At 32.4% G+C, this 18,653-nt stretch overlaps 1 protein-coding gene across 1 annotated transcript; it reads right to left on the reverse strand.

The window, feature by feature from the left end:
* On the reverse strand, positions 1-5,507 carry LOC132598443 (homeobox protein knotted-1-like 1). Its single transcript, XM_060311307.1, has 5 exons — positions 4,975-5,507; positions 4,691-4,807; positions 4,404-4,572; positions 888-1,138; positions 1-476 (listed from the first exon to the last, which is right to left on the reverse strand). The coding sequence occupies exons 1-5, from the start codon at positions 5,206-5,208 to the stop codon at positions 288-290; spliced, it is 960 nt and encodes a 319-aa protein (XP_060167290.1). The 5' UTR covers positions 5,209-5,507; the 3' UTR covers positions 1-287.
* Between the last annotated feature and the right edge of the window lie 13,146 nt (positions 5,508-18,653).

Below are 18,653 nucleotides of genomic sequence, written 5' to 3' on the forward strand. Positions count from 1 at the left end.
AGCAAACAAACAGATAAGTTAAACCAGTTAGCTTTAAGCCCCATCTAAATTGTCAGTCTAAAATTCTTGTTCAAATCAAGTTCATCCCAGTAACTATGGAAAGGTTACCAGCGCAGCAGGTATTCATTTTTTTTTTTTGAATTCTATAATGGGAACTTAGGAAGAGAATATATAATTAACAATTGTTCTGAATGTAAGTGAATATATAAACTTCAAAATACAAACGTTTCTGTCATACTATGCACTACGTGTTAGCTAGTTATAGCAAATCTTATTTCTTCTCATTTTCAAGGGTCAATACTTCCAGTGCCTCCAGATCCATCGAAATACATGGATCCAGTGCTGACACTTTCCATTAGAGCAAATTTCATGTCTTCCGATGGCCTCCAGTGTCGCTTCCTTTGGTTTATGAACCAATTGTTTATCTGCTTCTGGTCTAGCCCTGTCCTTTCCGATAGCCTATTTTTTTCCTCTTCCTGCATTAATGTCATCTATACATTGTTACATGAATAGAAAAAAACTGATGATCAGCACTATAAACTCGTTAGTCCTGAATTCTGCACGTTCCAATCACATGAATCTATCAATCAATTAGAATGACAAATAAAAAGTATTTAAGTCTGAATCCTATCATATTAACCTTGACATTTGAATAGAAGTTCCAAGTCATGGAATTGACCATTAAATCGAGGCGTAAAAGGAACTAGCAACGTTATTCAGGACAAATGCTATATATAATGTTTGAACTTTGAAGACCCGTTAAAATATGAACTAGTTTAGCCAGATCTCTTTAGAAAAGTTTTTGAATGTTTCGACCAGCAATTCTAGCTAAAGCATAGTTGCGAGACATCCTTAAACAAGTGGCACGGGGAAGTACTAGAAATTACCGTGGGATAAGGCCATCTATAGTGGGTATTCCACCAGTCCAGCAACGCAATTCTTGCATCTTTAGGTAACTTGCCTTTCTTCCTCTTCTTCAAAAATTCCTTTCTCAAGCTGCTAAGATAGCCGCTATATTTCCTCATCAGCATTTCTTTTAGCTCACTATCGCCTTCACGGTTAGCAGGAGACTCTTGACTATCCGCTGCTTCCATCTCCTCACAGCCTAGATCCTCATCTGAGGTACCACCTGCTTCATCTGTTATGGACATCCAACATATATCAAAAGGACTGGTATGCTTACATCACCTAGCGCGGCACATCTTTTGCATTCATAATCAAAGATCCATCATGGTATGTTTCTGTTTTACAAAAAAAAAAAAAAAGATATCCGACCAAGCAACACTATTTACGTGGAATACTTTATAGCCCCGAGCAATAGTATGAGACATAAAATGTTTTGACCATTTAATTAAATGAGAATTAACACATTAACAATTGATTTAACGGTTCACTAGATGACCAAGCTTCCAGTTGAACAGATCCAAATTGAGCGGTTTTAGCATCATATCTCGAGTAATTATGGAGCCTTGTACAGCTGCATAACACTAATTAAGATATCATACAAGGATCCAGCTAATGGAAATGACATACACACAGTTTTCAGTACATGGTAACATGCAGATGTTACCCATCAGGACAGCAGAAACCCTTAAGGAGCAATGGAATCTAATTCTTGCACAGTTAAAGATGCTTGATTTAGTTATGCATCATCACATTTCAGAAGGGATTCAGTCAAAACTATCCAATTTCAAATGGGTCTGCATTTTCAAACAGCACACAGCTCTAACATAACTAAATTCCCCGGCTTTATATGAGGCAAAAAAAAGTGAATGTATTTCTTATATACTCGGTCTCTCCTAATGCAAAATTGGTCTTTCCAACACGAAGATTTACAACTTACAGTGAGGTACGTAAATTTTGAGGTGGTAAACAAAGTGACATGTGGCCCCAAGCTGTGATTATAAAGACGTCCTATCCTAGTATACATTAGGTAGTAAATTTGGATGCTTGAATCATGTAGTATCATAGCTTGTACTAAGTACGATTTCTAAAGATTACAAACAGAAAATAAGTTGCATAAAACTTGGGAGTATATCTCATCAAACTACATATGTATGATCTTTTTTAAGTATTAAACCTTGGTCCCTCTTATTATTCCAATGTTTCTTGGTGTCATCCTTAATTAATTCAGAGTCTAGCAGCACAAGCAAAAATGAATACAGGAGAGGAAGGACTTCAGCAACACTGGAATGCATAGAGAGCAAAGACATGGATACAGGAGAAAGGAAAGCAATAAATACCCGGAAGACTTCAGCACCACCGGAATGCATAGAGAGGAAAGAAATGGATACAGGAGAAAGCAATAATCACAAACAGTAAGATGACTATATATGATACCTCTTTATTTTGAAGTATAAAGAAAAAAATTCCACCTCAACAGTAGCGGAGAGGTCAGCCAATTATATTAGCTAGCAAATCAAATTAAAAAATATTAAGGTCTTGTAAAGGGATCCTTGCTTGTATAATCCATGCATAGCAGCTATTGTTTCCTAGTTGAAAGTAATAATGATTCTCAGAAGTAGAGAAAAGATATCCTCCCCTTAGAACAGATTGCGTTGGCACATATATATATTGCGCCAAAACCATTTATGTGCAAGTAAAATGTTCAGCAGAATAAAACTACTGAGGACTAAATTTTCTCACAAATATGCTACCTGTCCGCTAAGAGTTCTGTTTAAATGGATTTGCATACAAAACAAAGCAAGCTACATGTCCTGATGTACTCATAACCTTGAGAACTCCATGTGAAAGGTACCACTTGCCACAATAATTATTAGAAATCCAGACTTTAAGCACTATTACATGACTAGGAAAAAGAGTAAGGACGAAATCATGACACAAAAAAAGCACAGTAAAGGTCTGACAAATGACATGACTATACATTTTACAAGGGGCATATTTGGAAACTATTTAGCAATTTCAATGCATAAACATATTTCACCTGAAGCTCTTTCTTCATTACCAACGGTACATCGTTCACACGAAATAAATCAACACATTAAAGCTAGTTTTAATTAAAAAAAAAAAAGTGATAAAGAACTTTATACAACGGTAACGGGAAGTGAAATGAACAAAAAGAAGAAAAGAAAACAGGAAAAAACTTGGGGTGGCACTGTTGCAGCTATTGCATAACTAAGGGGTCGTTTGGCAGATAGTCAAAATTATCCCGGGACTAATTTATCCCATCTATTTGGATTATTTTATACCATCTTTTAGATGGTATAAAATAATCTCAGTATAAGTGGGATAAAAAGGTATAAGCTGGGATATCCCAGCACTAATTTTTATACCATGTTTGGTACAAGATATAAATTTATCCTGAACACCCCTAAGAGTTTGAAAAAGAAAAAAAAAAGCTTTCGGAAAAACTGAAACAAACACCACTGAGTAATCTCCTTGTATGCCTAAACCATGTCTAAGCCTTGGCTCTTCATCTGTCTACCAAACAAATGGATATTAGAGACAGAAACCTAATTTACTACACATCCCTTATTTCAGCATATCCATCATGTGTCAAAGCTAAGCAAATCACATGTTCATGTGCAGGTGGGTTTCTTCGGCACCATAACATAGAAACAAAGTGTTAGTGCACCATAGGTCTTGAAACTAGTGCACCATCTACCAAATTGGACCTGCATAGTGTCTATACATTTTAGGCCTGATTGTATTGGTTGTATATTCAATATCATCAGTAACAACCAAATCATTCAAGGGAGGTTTTATCATATGTAAACCATCTAAGCGAGTTTTCATTAAAACCTAAATTACTTTCTTCGAAATTTTAATGAAAAAATCGAGCCAAACAAACAGCTAGTAGTTTTTCTGCATCACCGTGTAATACCATTTCAGAAAGGAAAAGAACACCCAATTATAAAGAAAAAATTCATTTGTTTCTCTAATTAATTTCACATTTGATCATCTTTTTTAAAAAATTCACTCATGACTCAAATGTCTGGAGAGTTGACATAAATTGGGACGGAGGGAGTAGTTATTATAGATAGATCTTCTTCAAGCATTGGAAATTAAAAGAAACATTACTAATCCGAGTGGGAAAGATAAAGAAACAAAGTCTGACAGAAATACTAGTTCCATGGTTGCAGCCTCTGAAAAGTATCAATTTCCAAGGCTACACCAACATGCTTACTGGAGAACATCGGTCTTGTAACCCTATATACAATATACAGAAGGGCCCAGCTTAAAGTATAAGGGGGTCCGAATCTATCTTTCTCAAAAGTTGAACGGAATAGTATTTCTGACCAAACCCCCAAAAGAAAAGCCATAAACACACGCATGTACAACACTAGTATCAAGACGACGATGAGTCAAGAATCATAGTATATCAATAGTGTTTCACTATATGTTAAAAGAATCAAGAAAAGGACAAAAAGAAAGTGAGGTACCAGATAGATAGTTGTTGGAGTTGAAAGAGGCGGTGCTTGTTGAAGTCATTAAGTTATCCTTGCAAAGGGAACTGAGCTGTGACTCTATGTTATTCAAGAACGTTGTGGCTTCATCAAAAGGCTTTGATAGCTCCTCCTTATATTTCAGCAAAACCTCACAAAATGATACCTTCAACACAAAGGAAAAAACAAGAAGAAAACCCTCATTTAGCAAATAAAAATATAGTGATAAGTTCTAGCTAGCTAGACACTAGAATATATGGACGTTTTCCTATGTGGGTTTTCACCATAAACTCATCAAGTTCAGGATCAGTTCCAATTTCAGTAGTGTGGCAGCTGGATATTAGGTTGTTCTCTTTGCTGATTTCTTCAAGAATTGATGCCAATTCATGGGGTGCTCCAACCTTAAAGTACCCACAAAAAAAAAAAACATAAATGAATACTCTTGCTCTTCTTTAATCTTGTTAAGTGCAAAGCTAATAAAGGGCATATATAAATAGCCAAATAACAACTGTGTACACAATGAATACAGTGATCATCAACAGACCGTATATAATATACAATGATTTACCTTTCGGCATTGAAGGTAAGCAGAAAGTAAGTTAGGATAAAGAGGATGATTAGCAATCTGTGCTTTGATAAGATCTGACATAGTCTCCAAGCTGGCTTTATTATGATCAACAGCTTCTAACTGATGATGATGAACAGCAGCTACAAGATTATTATCATCACTAACACTGTTATTAATCGGCCCCTCAACCGAACATGCAGTAACAGAATGAAGTTTGCTCAATTCATCCATCATCAAATAGTCACAGTTGTGTGTTACAAACAAAACAAACCCTTTCTCACATACACAGTATACAGTGTATAAACAACTTATAAAATCTGTCAAGTTTTTGACCCTTGTAAGAGAAACTGGGAGAGGAAAGGTCAAGGAAGAGATAGGGATAGACACCTGGAAAAAGACCCAAGCTAGCTACTTTAATTTTTTTATTTTTTATTTTTGAGTTAAATAAAAAGGGTGATAAAGACCAGATTTTCTGTTCCAAACACTAGTTAATAAGTAGTGGGTGAAAGTAAAGAGACGCGAAGCCCCGGGCTATTTTTAAGGGTTCAAAGAGGGGTGGCGGATTGGATTTATATGCTATCATTGAGTGCTTCTGACATAGTATATATTACTCTATAAGAAAACTATATTGTAAATTTTGTATTCAAATCTCACTTACAATATATTTATGGAAAAAGTTTAAAAAACCATCTACTACCTAAATGTTGTGCCTTTTAGTAAGTTAATTTTAATCTGATATTACTCCTGCCATTGCAAAAATAGTACCTTTGATTTTTAACGGGGCTTCTATTCCATGATAATTTTAAATTATTACTATTATATTTCAGGTGCAAAATTTAAACGTATGCTAATAATAAGAGTATGAATTGACTAAAATGTAACATGGAAAGGATTAAACAATTTTGGATAATATAAAGGTAAATTTAAACCTTATTTTTTTCTCTAATTTTAATAATCATGTTTACCGACTATAGCAATATATTTTCTTTTAAGGATCAAAAATCCGTACGAGACAATTTTTAGGACCAACTACAACTTTTGTAACTTAGGGATAATAGGTCTATGAATTTACTAATCTCTATTTAAATATCAATCTTAAATTGCATGGCACAGAGTTCAAACCTCTTTACCCCTTGAACTAAGCCTAGAAAACGTAACTATAACAATTTATTTTATGAAAAAATTAATTACAAATTTTATTAAGTTGACCTACCATTTCTTCTCGGTGCAAAACAAAGGGGTCTATCCCTCGAATTCTTTATCGTGAATTAGGTTCAGTCAAATAAATAGATAAAATTGTTAAACTTTTATTGATATAATAATATGAAATACCTATTATTTTTTGGTATATTTTACTAATAATAAAAAAGGAATACTATAAAAATTTATATATAATTATATTATGGTAAATGATCTAATCATGTAGGAGAGGTGAGGAAGGTTGGGGAAGAAGAGGGTGGTTTTAGGAAAGGAGAAGAGAAAGGAATGGATGGACATGGCAGTATATAATAAAGTAGAGTAATATGAAGTAAGGGGGGTTTTTGATTTACAGCGCACATTCTCCCACGCTATCCAACAGTAGCACTTGTACGTTATACTCATTTCTAGTGAGGCATCTTCACTCTTCTAGCTCAATATACAACTCCACTATATGATAAAAGTTTAATCATCCACTAGCTATTTAGTAGGCGTTTGCCTATGCAGCTTAAATTTGAAGTTTTGATTTGTAATAAGTATTAATATTTTTTTATGAAATTTAAACAAAATTTCGCTTTCAATTGTGATTTCACTTCTTTTAAAATTTAAAACTTGATCCACAAATTTATATTTTACAAAAATAGAATCATAAGTTAAAATTTGCAAAAAAAACTCATGCTCAAAAAAAAAATTATGTACCATGTGGGGATTATATTAAGCAGTGGCGGAGCTAGTCCTTCGGGAGTGAATTCGGCCTAACTCAATAGCTTTTGTCCGAATCATATATTTGTATTAAATTTTTTGTCAAATATGTACAAGTTATTAATTAAGAACACAATAAGTTCAAAGAATTAGAACTCCGAATCAACAAGTTTTGAATCCTGACCCCGCCTCTGATATTAAGGAATAACTAATTACTACTATTGTTAATTTTTATTGAACCAGCGAATCTTTGTAAAATTCTATGTATTTAAAAGTTTGTAATAGCATATAATCGCAAACATTTATTTATAAATGTAACTTTTCAGATATGCGACTTATTAATCCGGCGCCTTAGAATTTTAAAACTTTATTCATCAACTATGATTTGCTCATTTAGTAAAATTATAAGAATTGAAAAAGATTTGATTGTTTTCGCAAATTATTGGTTAGAACGACTTTTGAGATTTGAATTATATATCCGTGCAAATGTCAGTTTCGAATCTGGCTGATTCAAATCAATATCTAAGATCTTTGTTTCGAAATCATGGTCAAACGGGCCCATTCTCGCTCCTTATATTTCTTTGTCAAATATTAGATGACTTCTACCTTCATTTTTTTTTGCGCCGATTGCCCTTCATTTGTGGTGGAATTTAAATTTTACCCTTCACTTAATACTCTAAAGTTATGGGTCCGAATCCCAATTTAGTAAAAAAAAAATTGCAACTCAGATGTTTGGGAATGCAAGGCAAATTCTGCCTTAAGGTCAAAACTCTGTCTTGCGAATTCAAACTCTATCTTGTTAATTTTTTTAAAACTTTTGATTGAGCGGTGATTCGAACCCTAAACTAAAACATTTTTAGAGACGGGCAAAATTTAAAGACCACCAATTTGAGGAACAAAAATTAAAGACCACCCCCTGCAAAGGGTAATCCTGCAAATTGCCCTTCTGCCTTTAATTAAGCCCCTGTTTGGTCATAAGAATTATTCACTTTATTCCAGAATTTTTTTTCACTTTTTTCCAGAATCAGCGTTTGGCCATGAGAATTCCGAATACTACTTGAAGTCGTATTCCGGAATACCAAAAACTCAAAAAACTTGTTTTTTAAAAAAAAAAATCACTTTTTTATAACTATATTTCACCAAAAACTATAATTATTATTATTGACTACAAACACAATTTGATAAAATATGTAAGAGACAATTTAAGTCCCGTTTGTCCATAAAGACCAAAAAAAACAATTCACTTTTTTTTGGAATTAAGTTATCTGTAATAACATTTATTATTATTGACTACAAACACAATTTGATAAAATATGTAAGAGACAATTTATCAAGTTATATGACTTTATTTCGATATATCATATGTTCAATGACTTGGAAAAAACATCAAAAATTATTTTCAATTTATAAAAAAGTGAAAACAAAATTATATGAAATACTTTCACCATTTTTAGAACTTGCGTATTAGGCTGTATGAAAAGTGAGAATTACGGAAGAACTGAGTGGTCAAATAGTGAATGATGTTTTGGTAAAAAAAAAAAAAGAAGGGTGAGTCATGCAATGACGGGACAATACGATATGTTTCGACTGGTGATTGGGCGTTAAAATTAATAACTGTCACTCACTTTTTTCCACTGTTTGATGGATCGTTGATGAGTGATCACACAAGGCACAAGCATTCTTGTGTTGAGTCATTCAAAGGCAGAGTAAAAGAGAGAGCACATTCAAAGGCAGAGTAAAAGAGAGAGCACAAGTAGTAGTAGTCCCTCAATGAACCGAAACCTCAGTTTAGTTGCTTATAAGCTGTTTTTAGCTTTTTTGAGTGTTTGGCTGACCAGGTTAAAGTCATTTTATGCTTAAAATAAGTTTTAAAAAATAATTGAGCCTATTTAACTTAACTTATCTAAAATAATTTATAAGTCAAAAAAATAAATTAAACTATCCAACTTATTTATTTTAGTTTATAAACTATAAACAACTTATAGGCATAAGCCTAGCAGGCTCTTACTCTCTTCTCAGTTCTCTTCTGTATTTTGTCAAGAATTGTTGTTGCTCACTTATTATTGTTTCTCTCTCTCTCTTCTTTCTTACTGTATGTATATGTACTTCTTTCCAAAGGATGCATACGGTGTCCCCACGAATTTATTTAAGTGGATTGTTTGCTCGTGTGCTGTCCCCACTATTTTTTTTTTCCACGTCATATTAAATGAGGGGTCGTTTGGTAGCTAGTTAGAATTATGCGAGTATTATTAATTAAGATATTAATAATGCACGTATTAATTATGCAGGTTTTAGTAATATATGTATTAGTTATATAGGGTTTAGTTATGCATAAATTATTTCTTTGGATGTTGATTTCTTATATTAAAAGTTAATAATTATATACTTTTAATATTTGTTTAGAAATGAAAGTATTTAAGTGGGGAATGATAAGGGTAATATTGTCATTTCAACTTTTTATTCATGTATTAATTTTTCCATCTTCTACCCGGCATAAAATAATACATAGATCTCTCATAACTTATACATGTATTAGTTATGCGGGTTTCTAAATTGCAAATCAAACATCGTACTAATTTTATACATGAATAACTTACTTCCTAACTAGCTACCAACCGCGGTATAAGTATGCAAAAAACAATACTACATGAATAAGGTGCCTCTTTACTAGCTACCAAACTTGATATAAGTTAATGCAGAAATTAACACATATCTAATTTGCTATTTTTTATTAGTACATATATTAGACAACGTATACCCACAAAAGTTTAGGCAAATCAGAAAAATCAGCTAGTATGATATTTGAGCCTAAGAACTCATGATTCCTTGTTCATTTTATTGATTACTAGGTCATATTCTTGAGTGCCCGGTACCTATATAATATTATATTTTGATGAAAAAAAATTACACAACTTTTTTTTCTCTACATAATTTGCCAACCCGAACATTGTATTATAGGATATAGGTAAAAGATAATCTGAATATAATAGTGTTATAGGTGATCAATTCTCTAGTAGTGAAATGAAATGCAAAATGCAGTATGTAGGGCTGTTTACGGTTTTGGTTAAAATTAAAATCAAATCGAAAATTTAACCAAACCGAATAAAAAAAACAACATTTGATTTGGTTTGGTTTGATTTAGTTTTAAATTTTAAAAACCGATAATATTTGGTTTGGTTATGGTTCTATTAAAAAATAACTGAATAAATAACCGAACCAAACCGATAAATTATAAACATAAATTTTATAATTATTTATATGTATAATATTAGTTTTTCATAAATAATTATAAATATTTTATACCTTTTAATCATTAATTTGATTTTTGGTCTACTTATTTCACATGATTGTTTAAGGCCTACTCATTTCACATGATTATTTAAAGCCCAAGTTTTTAAGAATATGTCAAAGCCCATGTCTTTAAGTCTTTTAACTCTTTAAGTGTTAAGTGTAAACCTACTAATAGAAGCTCATGTTAGAGTCTAATGTCTTTAACTTAAATTTTTAGCCTTTCTTTGTCAGCCATTTGATTTTAGGTTGTTTCTTCTTCTTTTTTCCGAATTTATACCTTTATTTTTTCTTGTCTGAATGAGTCCTAAACTTCTAATATTTTTCATATGAAAATGACAGAGGTTGTAGATTTGAAGGTTCCTATAGAAGATACTTCAGTAACATCAGCATTTGCTGCAACTCAAGCACATAGTAATGCCCTAATACTTCTTTCGTGGGTAATCCTCCTAAAAAGCAGAAAAGAACAAATCAAAAGTTTTACTGATGTTTTACTGATAAGTCTCATGGCTGCTAGTCATAAATCGAAAAATCAAATCAACCCGACAATAACTAAATCGGTGGTTATTATTTTATTTGGTTTGGTTATGGTTTTAGACATTTAAAAACCGACTAAATTGATTTGGTTATGGTTTTAATTAATAACCGACTCAAATCGAACCATGAACACCCCTAACAGAATGTATATGTCAAATATAACTGAAAATAATGCTGATGGAAGAGCAGATGTGCTAATTAAAACCAAGCAGCACTAATGAAGTATGGTATCTACAAAGTTCGACCATATCATTGAAGCAAATCTTTGACTTTGAAGAAAGGCAGAATCCTTAGCTAGTCATCATTCTCCTCCCTTTTTGTCCGAAAACATGATTTGATAACTTTGCCCACAAATGATTTCTTTAGTCTAAAAATGATTGGGCTCTTAGCCAGCACATGTTCGTTTCACTAATTAAACAATTTGCTTTCCATATTAATTTCCAGAATTAAAAATAAATAGAACCTTAGGATCCCGCACATTGGTTCATCATCGTATAATCTAGCTAGCTAGCTTCCAATATGATAATAGGCCCCAACACCTTTTATATTGAAAAAAATTGTATTGGTTTAGCTTTAGGCAAAGTACTGTCTCAACATCGGACGAATCTGATTTACTCTCTTCATTTAGTAGGCGTTTGGCCATGAAACCAAATGTTTTTCACTTTATTTGGTATTTTAGAGTTTGGAGTTGAAGTTGGAGTTGTGATTGGTTATAGTGTTTGCAAAGAATATTTGGTTGTTTGAATGTATTGAAAAAAAAAGTGAAAATAAGTTTTTTGGTGTTTTCTAAATTCCAAATACAACTTCAAGTTGTATTTGAAATTTTCATGACCAAACGTTGATTTTCAAATAAAGTGAAAACGTTTCCTGGAAAAAATTGAAAAATTTTCATGGCCAAACAGGCCCTAAAGTATTAAGTATACCTTCTTTGTGTTTTCCTAGTTAAAGTGAGTGTACTAGATAAATCAAATTTAATGTACCAAAAGAAACAGATAAATCAATTTTTTATAAATAAGTGAAGATTTAGGGTGTGTTTGGTATGGAGGAGAACATTTTCTTTCTAATATTTTCATGTTTAGAAAATAATTTTTCTAGAAAAACAAGTTTCTTAAAAATAAAAAAATTGACTACCGAAAGTACCGATTTTTTTTTCTCTAAGTGATAGTTTTTTCTCCCCCATCCTTCAGCACACCTGCCCACCCCCATAAACCCCACCTCCACCACCCCAATCCTTAACCACCTCCATAATGTTTGTGTCTAGACTAGAGTCCGCGACTTTTGTAGGACAAAAAAAAAGTTGAACCAAACTAACAAAAAAAAAAAAAAAAATATAAGTAGGTTTCACGCACTAATTTAGTGCGTGAAAGGATCAAAATGCAAAAATAAGAATTTGGCCTTTCATGCACGAAATTTGTGCGTGAATGAGCCCACAGTCAATTCTTGAAAGGAGTCACTGCATAAGGTTCCATCAGGCCTATCACCAAATTGTAATGTTTGTCTTTGTTGATAGGCCATGATATACTTATTCAGAGTCCGGAGCCTAAAGGGTATAAAAATACACGGTATAAACCAAAAGGGGATAGCCAAAAATTTACAGATCAAAACGGGTATAACGTAGACTGGTCCACGTTATACCCCAAATTTTTTTTCCACTGTCAGAGAATCACAAAAAAAAAAAAAAGTATAACGTGGACTGATCCACGTTATACAAAATTATTTGTATAACGTGGATCAATCCACGTTATACCATTAATATATATTTTTCTCCCCAACGTTTTACAAAATAGTTTGTAAGACGTTACCTCTATTTAAATCATATTCGGCTGTGTTTTTAATAAAAAAAATTATTGATTTTTTTAATTTTAAAGATATCAGGTTCTATATAAAATATTGACATTAACTATATGCTTTAAAAATTAAAAAAATCAATAATTTTTTTTTTATTAAAAACACAGCCGAATAAGATTTAAATAGAGGAAACGTCTTACAAACTATTTTGTAAAACGTTGGGGAGAAAAATATAAATTAATGGTATAACGTGGACTGATCCACGTTATACAAATAATTTTGTATAATGTGGATCAGTCCACGTTATACTTTTAATTTTTTAATTTTTTCTGTGATTCTCTGACAGTGGAAAAAAAATTTGGGGTATAACGTGGACGTTTTGGTCTGTAAATTTTTGGCTATCCCCTTTTGGTTTATACCGTGTATTTTTATACCCTTTAGGCTCCGGACTCTGAATGAGTATATCATGGCCTATCAACAAAGACAAACATTACAATCTGGAATTTGGTGATAGGCATGATGGAACCTTATGCAGTGACTCCTTTCAAGAATTGACTGTGGGCTCACGCACAAATTTCGTGCGTGAAAGGCCAAACTTTTATTTTTGCAGTTTGGTCCTTTCACGCAAACCTACTTATGTTTTTTTTTTTTTTGTTAGTTTGGTTCAACTTTTTTTTTGTCCTACAAAAGTCGCGAATTCGTCTAGACTATGTATAAATATTATTTGGGACAATATTTTATGTTTGTTACCAAATATCATAAAATAAGTAAGAAAATAACTTATTTAATTTTTCAGGAAAATATTTTTGTGGAAAACATTCTTCTTCATACCAAACACACCATTAATTTTTGTACTAGATTATCTCCCTTATTTTCAGATAACTAGTTCGATTTTTTTATATATTACTTGTAATTATATTATAATAAATAATAATCGAGTAATGTAAATATTATTTTACTGCCAATATGCAGAAGTGAAAACTCACGTTTGGGGCAATATGTAAAACCTCCACAGCCAAGCCAATAACATAGGTGGATGACATGAAAACGTAGAGACAAGAGAGAAAAGGCAAAATATAAGGTAGACTAGGTATGTTTGATGTTTGGACAAAAGGAGAAATGAAGGACCAACGCATGCCAAGCTAATAGTGTAAATATATAGAAATATAAGCATATGAAATGGAATTGGCTTTGTTCATAAAAAGGGACAATTGCTTGAAAGGGTACAGACACAGGGGTTTGGTTTTAGACCCTTGAGACAATACGTCCAAATGGACCATATTCCATTCCGCATTTTATGGATCTCTGTTATTCTCATTTCCCCTCACATGTGCATTTGATGGAACTTCATTCTTAAATTTCTGTCCTACTTCCATAAAAATGTTTCAAATTTATCAAGGATTACATAACACATCTAAACTAATTGATATTGCATAAATTGTAAAACGAGAACTTACAGGTTACTCCGTGTAGCAGAAGAAACTATATGTCCATGGTGATAGTCACGGTATGTCGAAGAATATCTGAGAGTTCTATCTTCTCGTATATTTCTTAATTGCACACAATAGGTACACTTATATAGGAAAATATTAGAATTACTATATTTATTAAAATTACTGTATTCGTAATGGGCTTTTACAACATCCCTTAATAACTTGGAATGGAATCAGGTTTGTGAATGTTAGATATTTATCGTAGAAACTATACAATCTTGGCTTGTTCCATTCATTCACCAAGAGAGAATATATATAGGATACAATTTTGAACCCTAGTGAAACAAGGAAACTAAGATCCTAGTGAAACAAGGAAACTAACCAATATATGGTAATTATCTCCCTACAAATATGCTACCAAATAATATCAAATAATATAAAGATATTATACCGCAATACCCCCCTCAAGTTGGAGCATGAGAATCAAAAATGCCCAACTTGGAAAGCAAGATGTCAAACTGAGTTTTGCCGAGAGCTTTGGTAAAAATATCTGCCAATTGTGAAGATATTGAAACGTGTGACGGAGCAACAAGTACAAGAAATCAGGGGCTCATGATGATCCAATTCTTGCCATAGAGCATGTAATTTTCTGTAATATACGGACACTGACATGGTTTTGGTCTGTTCACATTTAGCCAGGAAGATCGAAGCTGTTGAACTCGTGGTCCATTAGTCTGCGCGAACCTCCTTTTAAGGTGATCCCAAAGGGTTTGACCTCTCTAAATTTTGACAAGGAAGATTTGACATCAGCATCAATGGTATTTGTGATCCAAGAGATTAGCATTGCGTTAATTGCAGTCCAATCGGACTTTGTACAAGGAGGCTGCGGTTCAGTGATAGTGCCGTCCAAGAACTCAAATTTACGTCGTGCCTCTAACGCCGTTTGTATATCGGCTGCCCATTCATCAAAATTGTCGCCCTTGAAACGAATAGGCGTGATATAGTCCCCGGGTCGGTCTTGAGGACCGAGAAAATAGGGAGAATTAGACTCAATTTTGGGTGGTGGTGGAGGAGGTACGGCGTCACCGGCCATGGAAATTTACGATGAAGAGAAGAAAAAACCGTGTGGCTCTGATACCATGTAGAAACTATACAATTTTGGCTTGTTCCATTCATTCACCAAGAGAGAATATATATAGGATACAATCTTGAACCCTAGTGAAACAAGAAAACTAAGATTCTAGTGAAACAAGGAAACTAACCAATATATGGTAATTAGTGAAACAAAGAAACTAACCAATACATGGTAATTAGTGAAACAAGGAAACTAACCAATATATGGTAAATTGGTAATTAGTGAAACAAGGAAACTAACCAATACATGGTAATTAGTGAAACAAGGAAACTAACCAATATATGGTAATTAGTGAAACAAGGAAACTAACTAATATATGGTAATTATCTCCCTACAAATATGCTACCAAATAATATCAAATAATATAAAGATATTATACCGCAATATTTATCCTTAATCACTACTTACACTAAATTAAATAATTTAATATTACCATTTGATAAATAAAGTAAGAATATAATAAATGTGCGTATAAAAGACGTGTCTTACATTTATTAATTCCGGAGATTAAATTTACTGCTTGTGAATAAGGACTTGGGAAAGAAGAGGATGGAAGGGTTTTTGGTTGTACTGAACTCTATAAACAATATACATATAATAGCTGGTTTGGAAAGTCACCTCGTAATTGAATTTAGGTGTAATTATATTGGATTGTTTGTCTAGTAAATAATTACTTGATCAGCATAAAATCAAATGTAATTGATGCGGGTGACAATTGCACTCTTTAATTCTTAAGGAGATATGAGAATAACTATATTTTTTAATAGAAAAATTATAGTACTTCGCCGTATTAACACAAAAGTCGCATTTACCAAAAATATCAACCTTTTCGATCAGTGATAATTTTTTATTCTACATTATAACTTTTTTCTAATCTAATATACCACCATTAGCCGTTTTGGTAACATTATAATTTGAAAGTCAAAAGAAGTTTGTAAACACTGAAATTGTATTTGGATAGTTGTATGTTATTTGAAAAGTTTGTGTAAATTGAGAATTTGAACGAAGTTTTTGCCTAATTGCCCTTCAAACGCACCGGTCTTAAATTTTAGTCCCTCATATGTGATCTTTAATTTTTGTCTCTGCTGCTCATTTAATGGAAATATCCAGATCTGCTTCGCTCGGCAAAAGTTATGTAACATTTATCTTCGGAAACTGAACTTTTGTTTCGCTCGGCATAAGATATGTAGGAATTAAGTTATGCAGCATAAGTTGTTTAATATTTTCAGAATTTGTTGTAGTGTCCAGAAACTGGAGTTATGCTTTTTGACAAATATGTTCTTTTCCTTTTTGAGTTGAAACGTGCCTCTTTTTGCGGAGTTTGAAGTGTTTTTGGCCATTTTTATGTTGAGTTTTGAAAGTTTTGCCGTATCTGACCTAACTTGTGGGATTATGATACGACAATATAAACTTATGACTGCAGAAATATAAACTTATACCGCGCAAATAATGGTGAAGGACAAAAGTTAAAGACCACCGATTTGAGAGGGAAAAATTAAGTGAAACTTACACAAATAGCTATCTTTTAATAGCTTCTAACTAGTTATAGCTACAAGTTGAAGATTTACAATTCGTAGCTGCTTTTGGCTGTATTTCAGTTAAATCTCGCGTTTTTGAAATACAGTGAAATACAACGAAATACAAAAATCGTTGTTGAGTAAAAAACGGTTGTATTTAAGGAAATACAACGAAATACAAAATCGTTGTTGAGTAAAAAATGGTTGTATTTAAGGAAATAAATATGTTCTTTCAAATTAAATAGTAATTAGTATTAATGCTTCCATGTATCACGCAAAGCGTATGAGGTTCCATAACATCACTGAAATATACTGAAACTAGATAAAACACAGTGAAATACACATAATTAATGGCAAAAAAATTAAATATAAACAGAAATACACCGTCAATGGCAAAAAAAAATACACTGAAATATATTGTTTGCTAATACACAGAAATACACTGAAATATACTGAAACATTTTATCAAACACTTGGTGGGCATGAAGCTCCACAACTCTCATCAATGGTGTTTCTACTCCATCCAGTCAAAAACAAAAATAAAAAGACACTGAAAATTCGTCGTCCCTGGCCTTCCTCCGTCATCTTCTCCAAAATTTCCTCCAGTCCCGCTGTAACGATTTGCTATCTTGTTCCATGGATTTATTCCTAAAAAAATTCAATCTTTTCTTCTCTTCCTGCGGTTCCTAACCAATGACCAGAGCCCCTTTCCCATCAATTTCTAATTTTCCCTCTCCTCTCAGGTTTAATCTATTTGTTTTCTTGTAGTTTATACATAAATGAATCGTAGAGTAGGTGAGAAAGAGAGGGGTGATATCTCAGATCTAGGGTGAGCAGATAAAGAGGAGGTGAGGATCGTGTATTTAGGGATAGAGTAGCTAATGGACCGTATATTTAGGAGATGAGGAAATACAGTAACTGAAATATAGTTGGGTAGCTATGAAATGTAATTTTAGAATAATATAGCTGCGAAAATTAAATATTAAATAAGATAGTTATTTTTCATAATTAAGTCTTAGGGGTTACACAAATAGCTGCCTTTTAATAGCTTCTAACTCGTTATAACTACAAGTTGAAGATTTACAATTCGTAGCTGCTTTTAGCTGTATTTCAATTGTATCTCGCTTTTTTGAAATACGGTGAAATACAGCGAAATACAAAACACGTTAGAGTAAATTTAGGCTCTATTTTTGGAACATATATTTTTTTTTAACTTCTGAGAGAAAAAATAAGCTATATTTTTGGAACATAATATTCTTTTCTTTTTTAAATAGTAAGTCAAATTAAATCAACCATATTTCAGACAAATCACTAGAGAGTAAAATCAGGCCATATTTATGGAACAATTTTTTTTAAAAAAAATAATTATGAGATTCAATTTAAAACTTCCCATAAATCACGCATAACGGTTGTTCTTCCATAAAAGCTTACGAATCTCTCTCAACTTTTATTACAATCAAAATTTTTTGAATTCAAAAACCACTAAAGATCTAAAAACTTCCAAATACAGAAAAATAGACACTGAAATATAATGAAATATAATTGATTGTTTAAGAAATATAAAGTTGTAGTATGCGTATATACAATGGAATATATCAGAAATTGTTTCATAAATTAGAAATACAAAATGCAGAAATACATTGAAATACAGCAAAATACAAAAGTCGTGAAAACAAAATGTAGTAAAAATAGGCTCTATATTTGGAACATTCGCTATATTTACACCAAAAAAAGATATATACATTGAAATACAGCGAAATAATATACTGAAATATATTGAAAATTAGATATACTATTTGTTAATACACTGAAAATATACTAAATTATATTGAAACATTTTATCAAACACTTGGTGAGCATGAAACTCCATAACTCTCATTAATGGTGTTCTCACGGGAAAAAAGCGAGTCGTCTCAGATTGCTACAAAAAGGACATTATTCAGAGATTGCCTTACATTTGAGGCTGGAGCTACTATAAGGAGTGGTGGCATATCATAGCAGTCAGATTGAAAAATCTAGAAAGTCCTTGACATCTGCTCAAGCCAAGTTTTTGCAGCTTCAAATTCCAGATGAAGCTTTGTC

Source organism: Lycium barbarum, chromosome 6 (assembly GCF_019175385.1).
Source record: "Lycium barbarum isolate Lr01 chromosome 6, ASM1917538v2, whole genome shotgun sequence".
NCBI lineage: Eukaryota > Viridiplantae > Streptophyta > Magnoliopsida > Solanales > Solanaceae > Lycium > Lycium barbarum.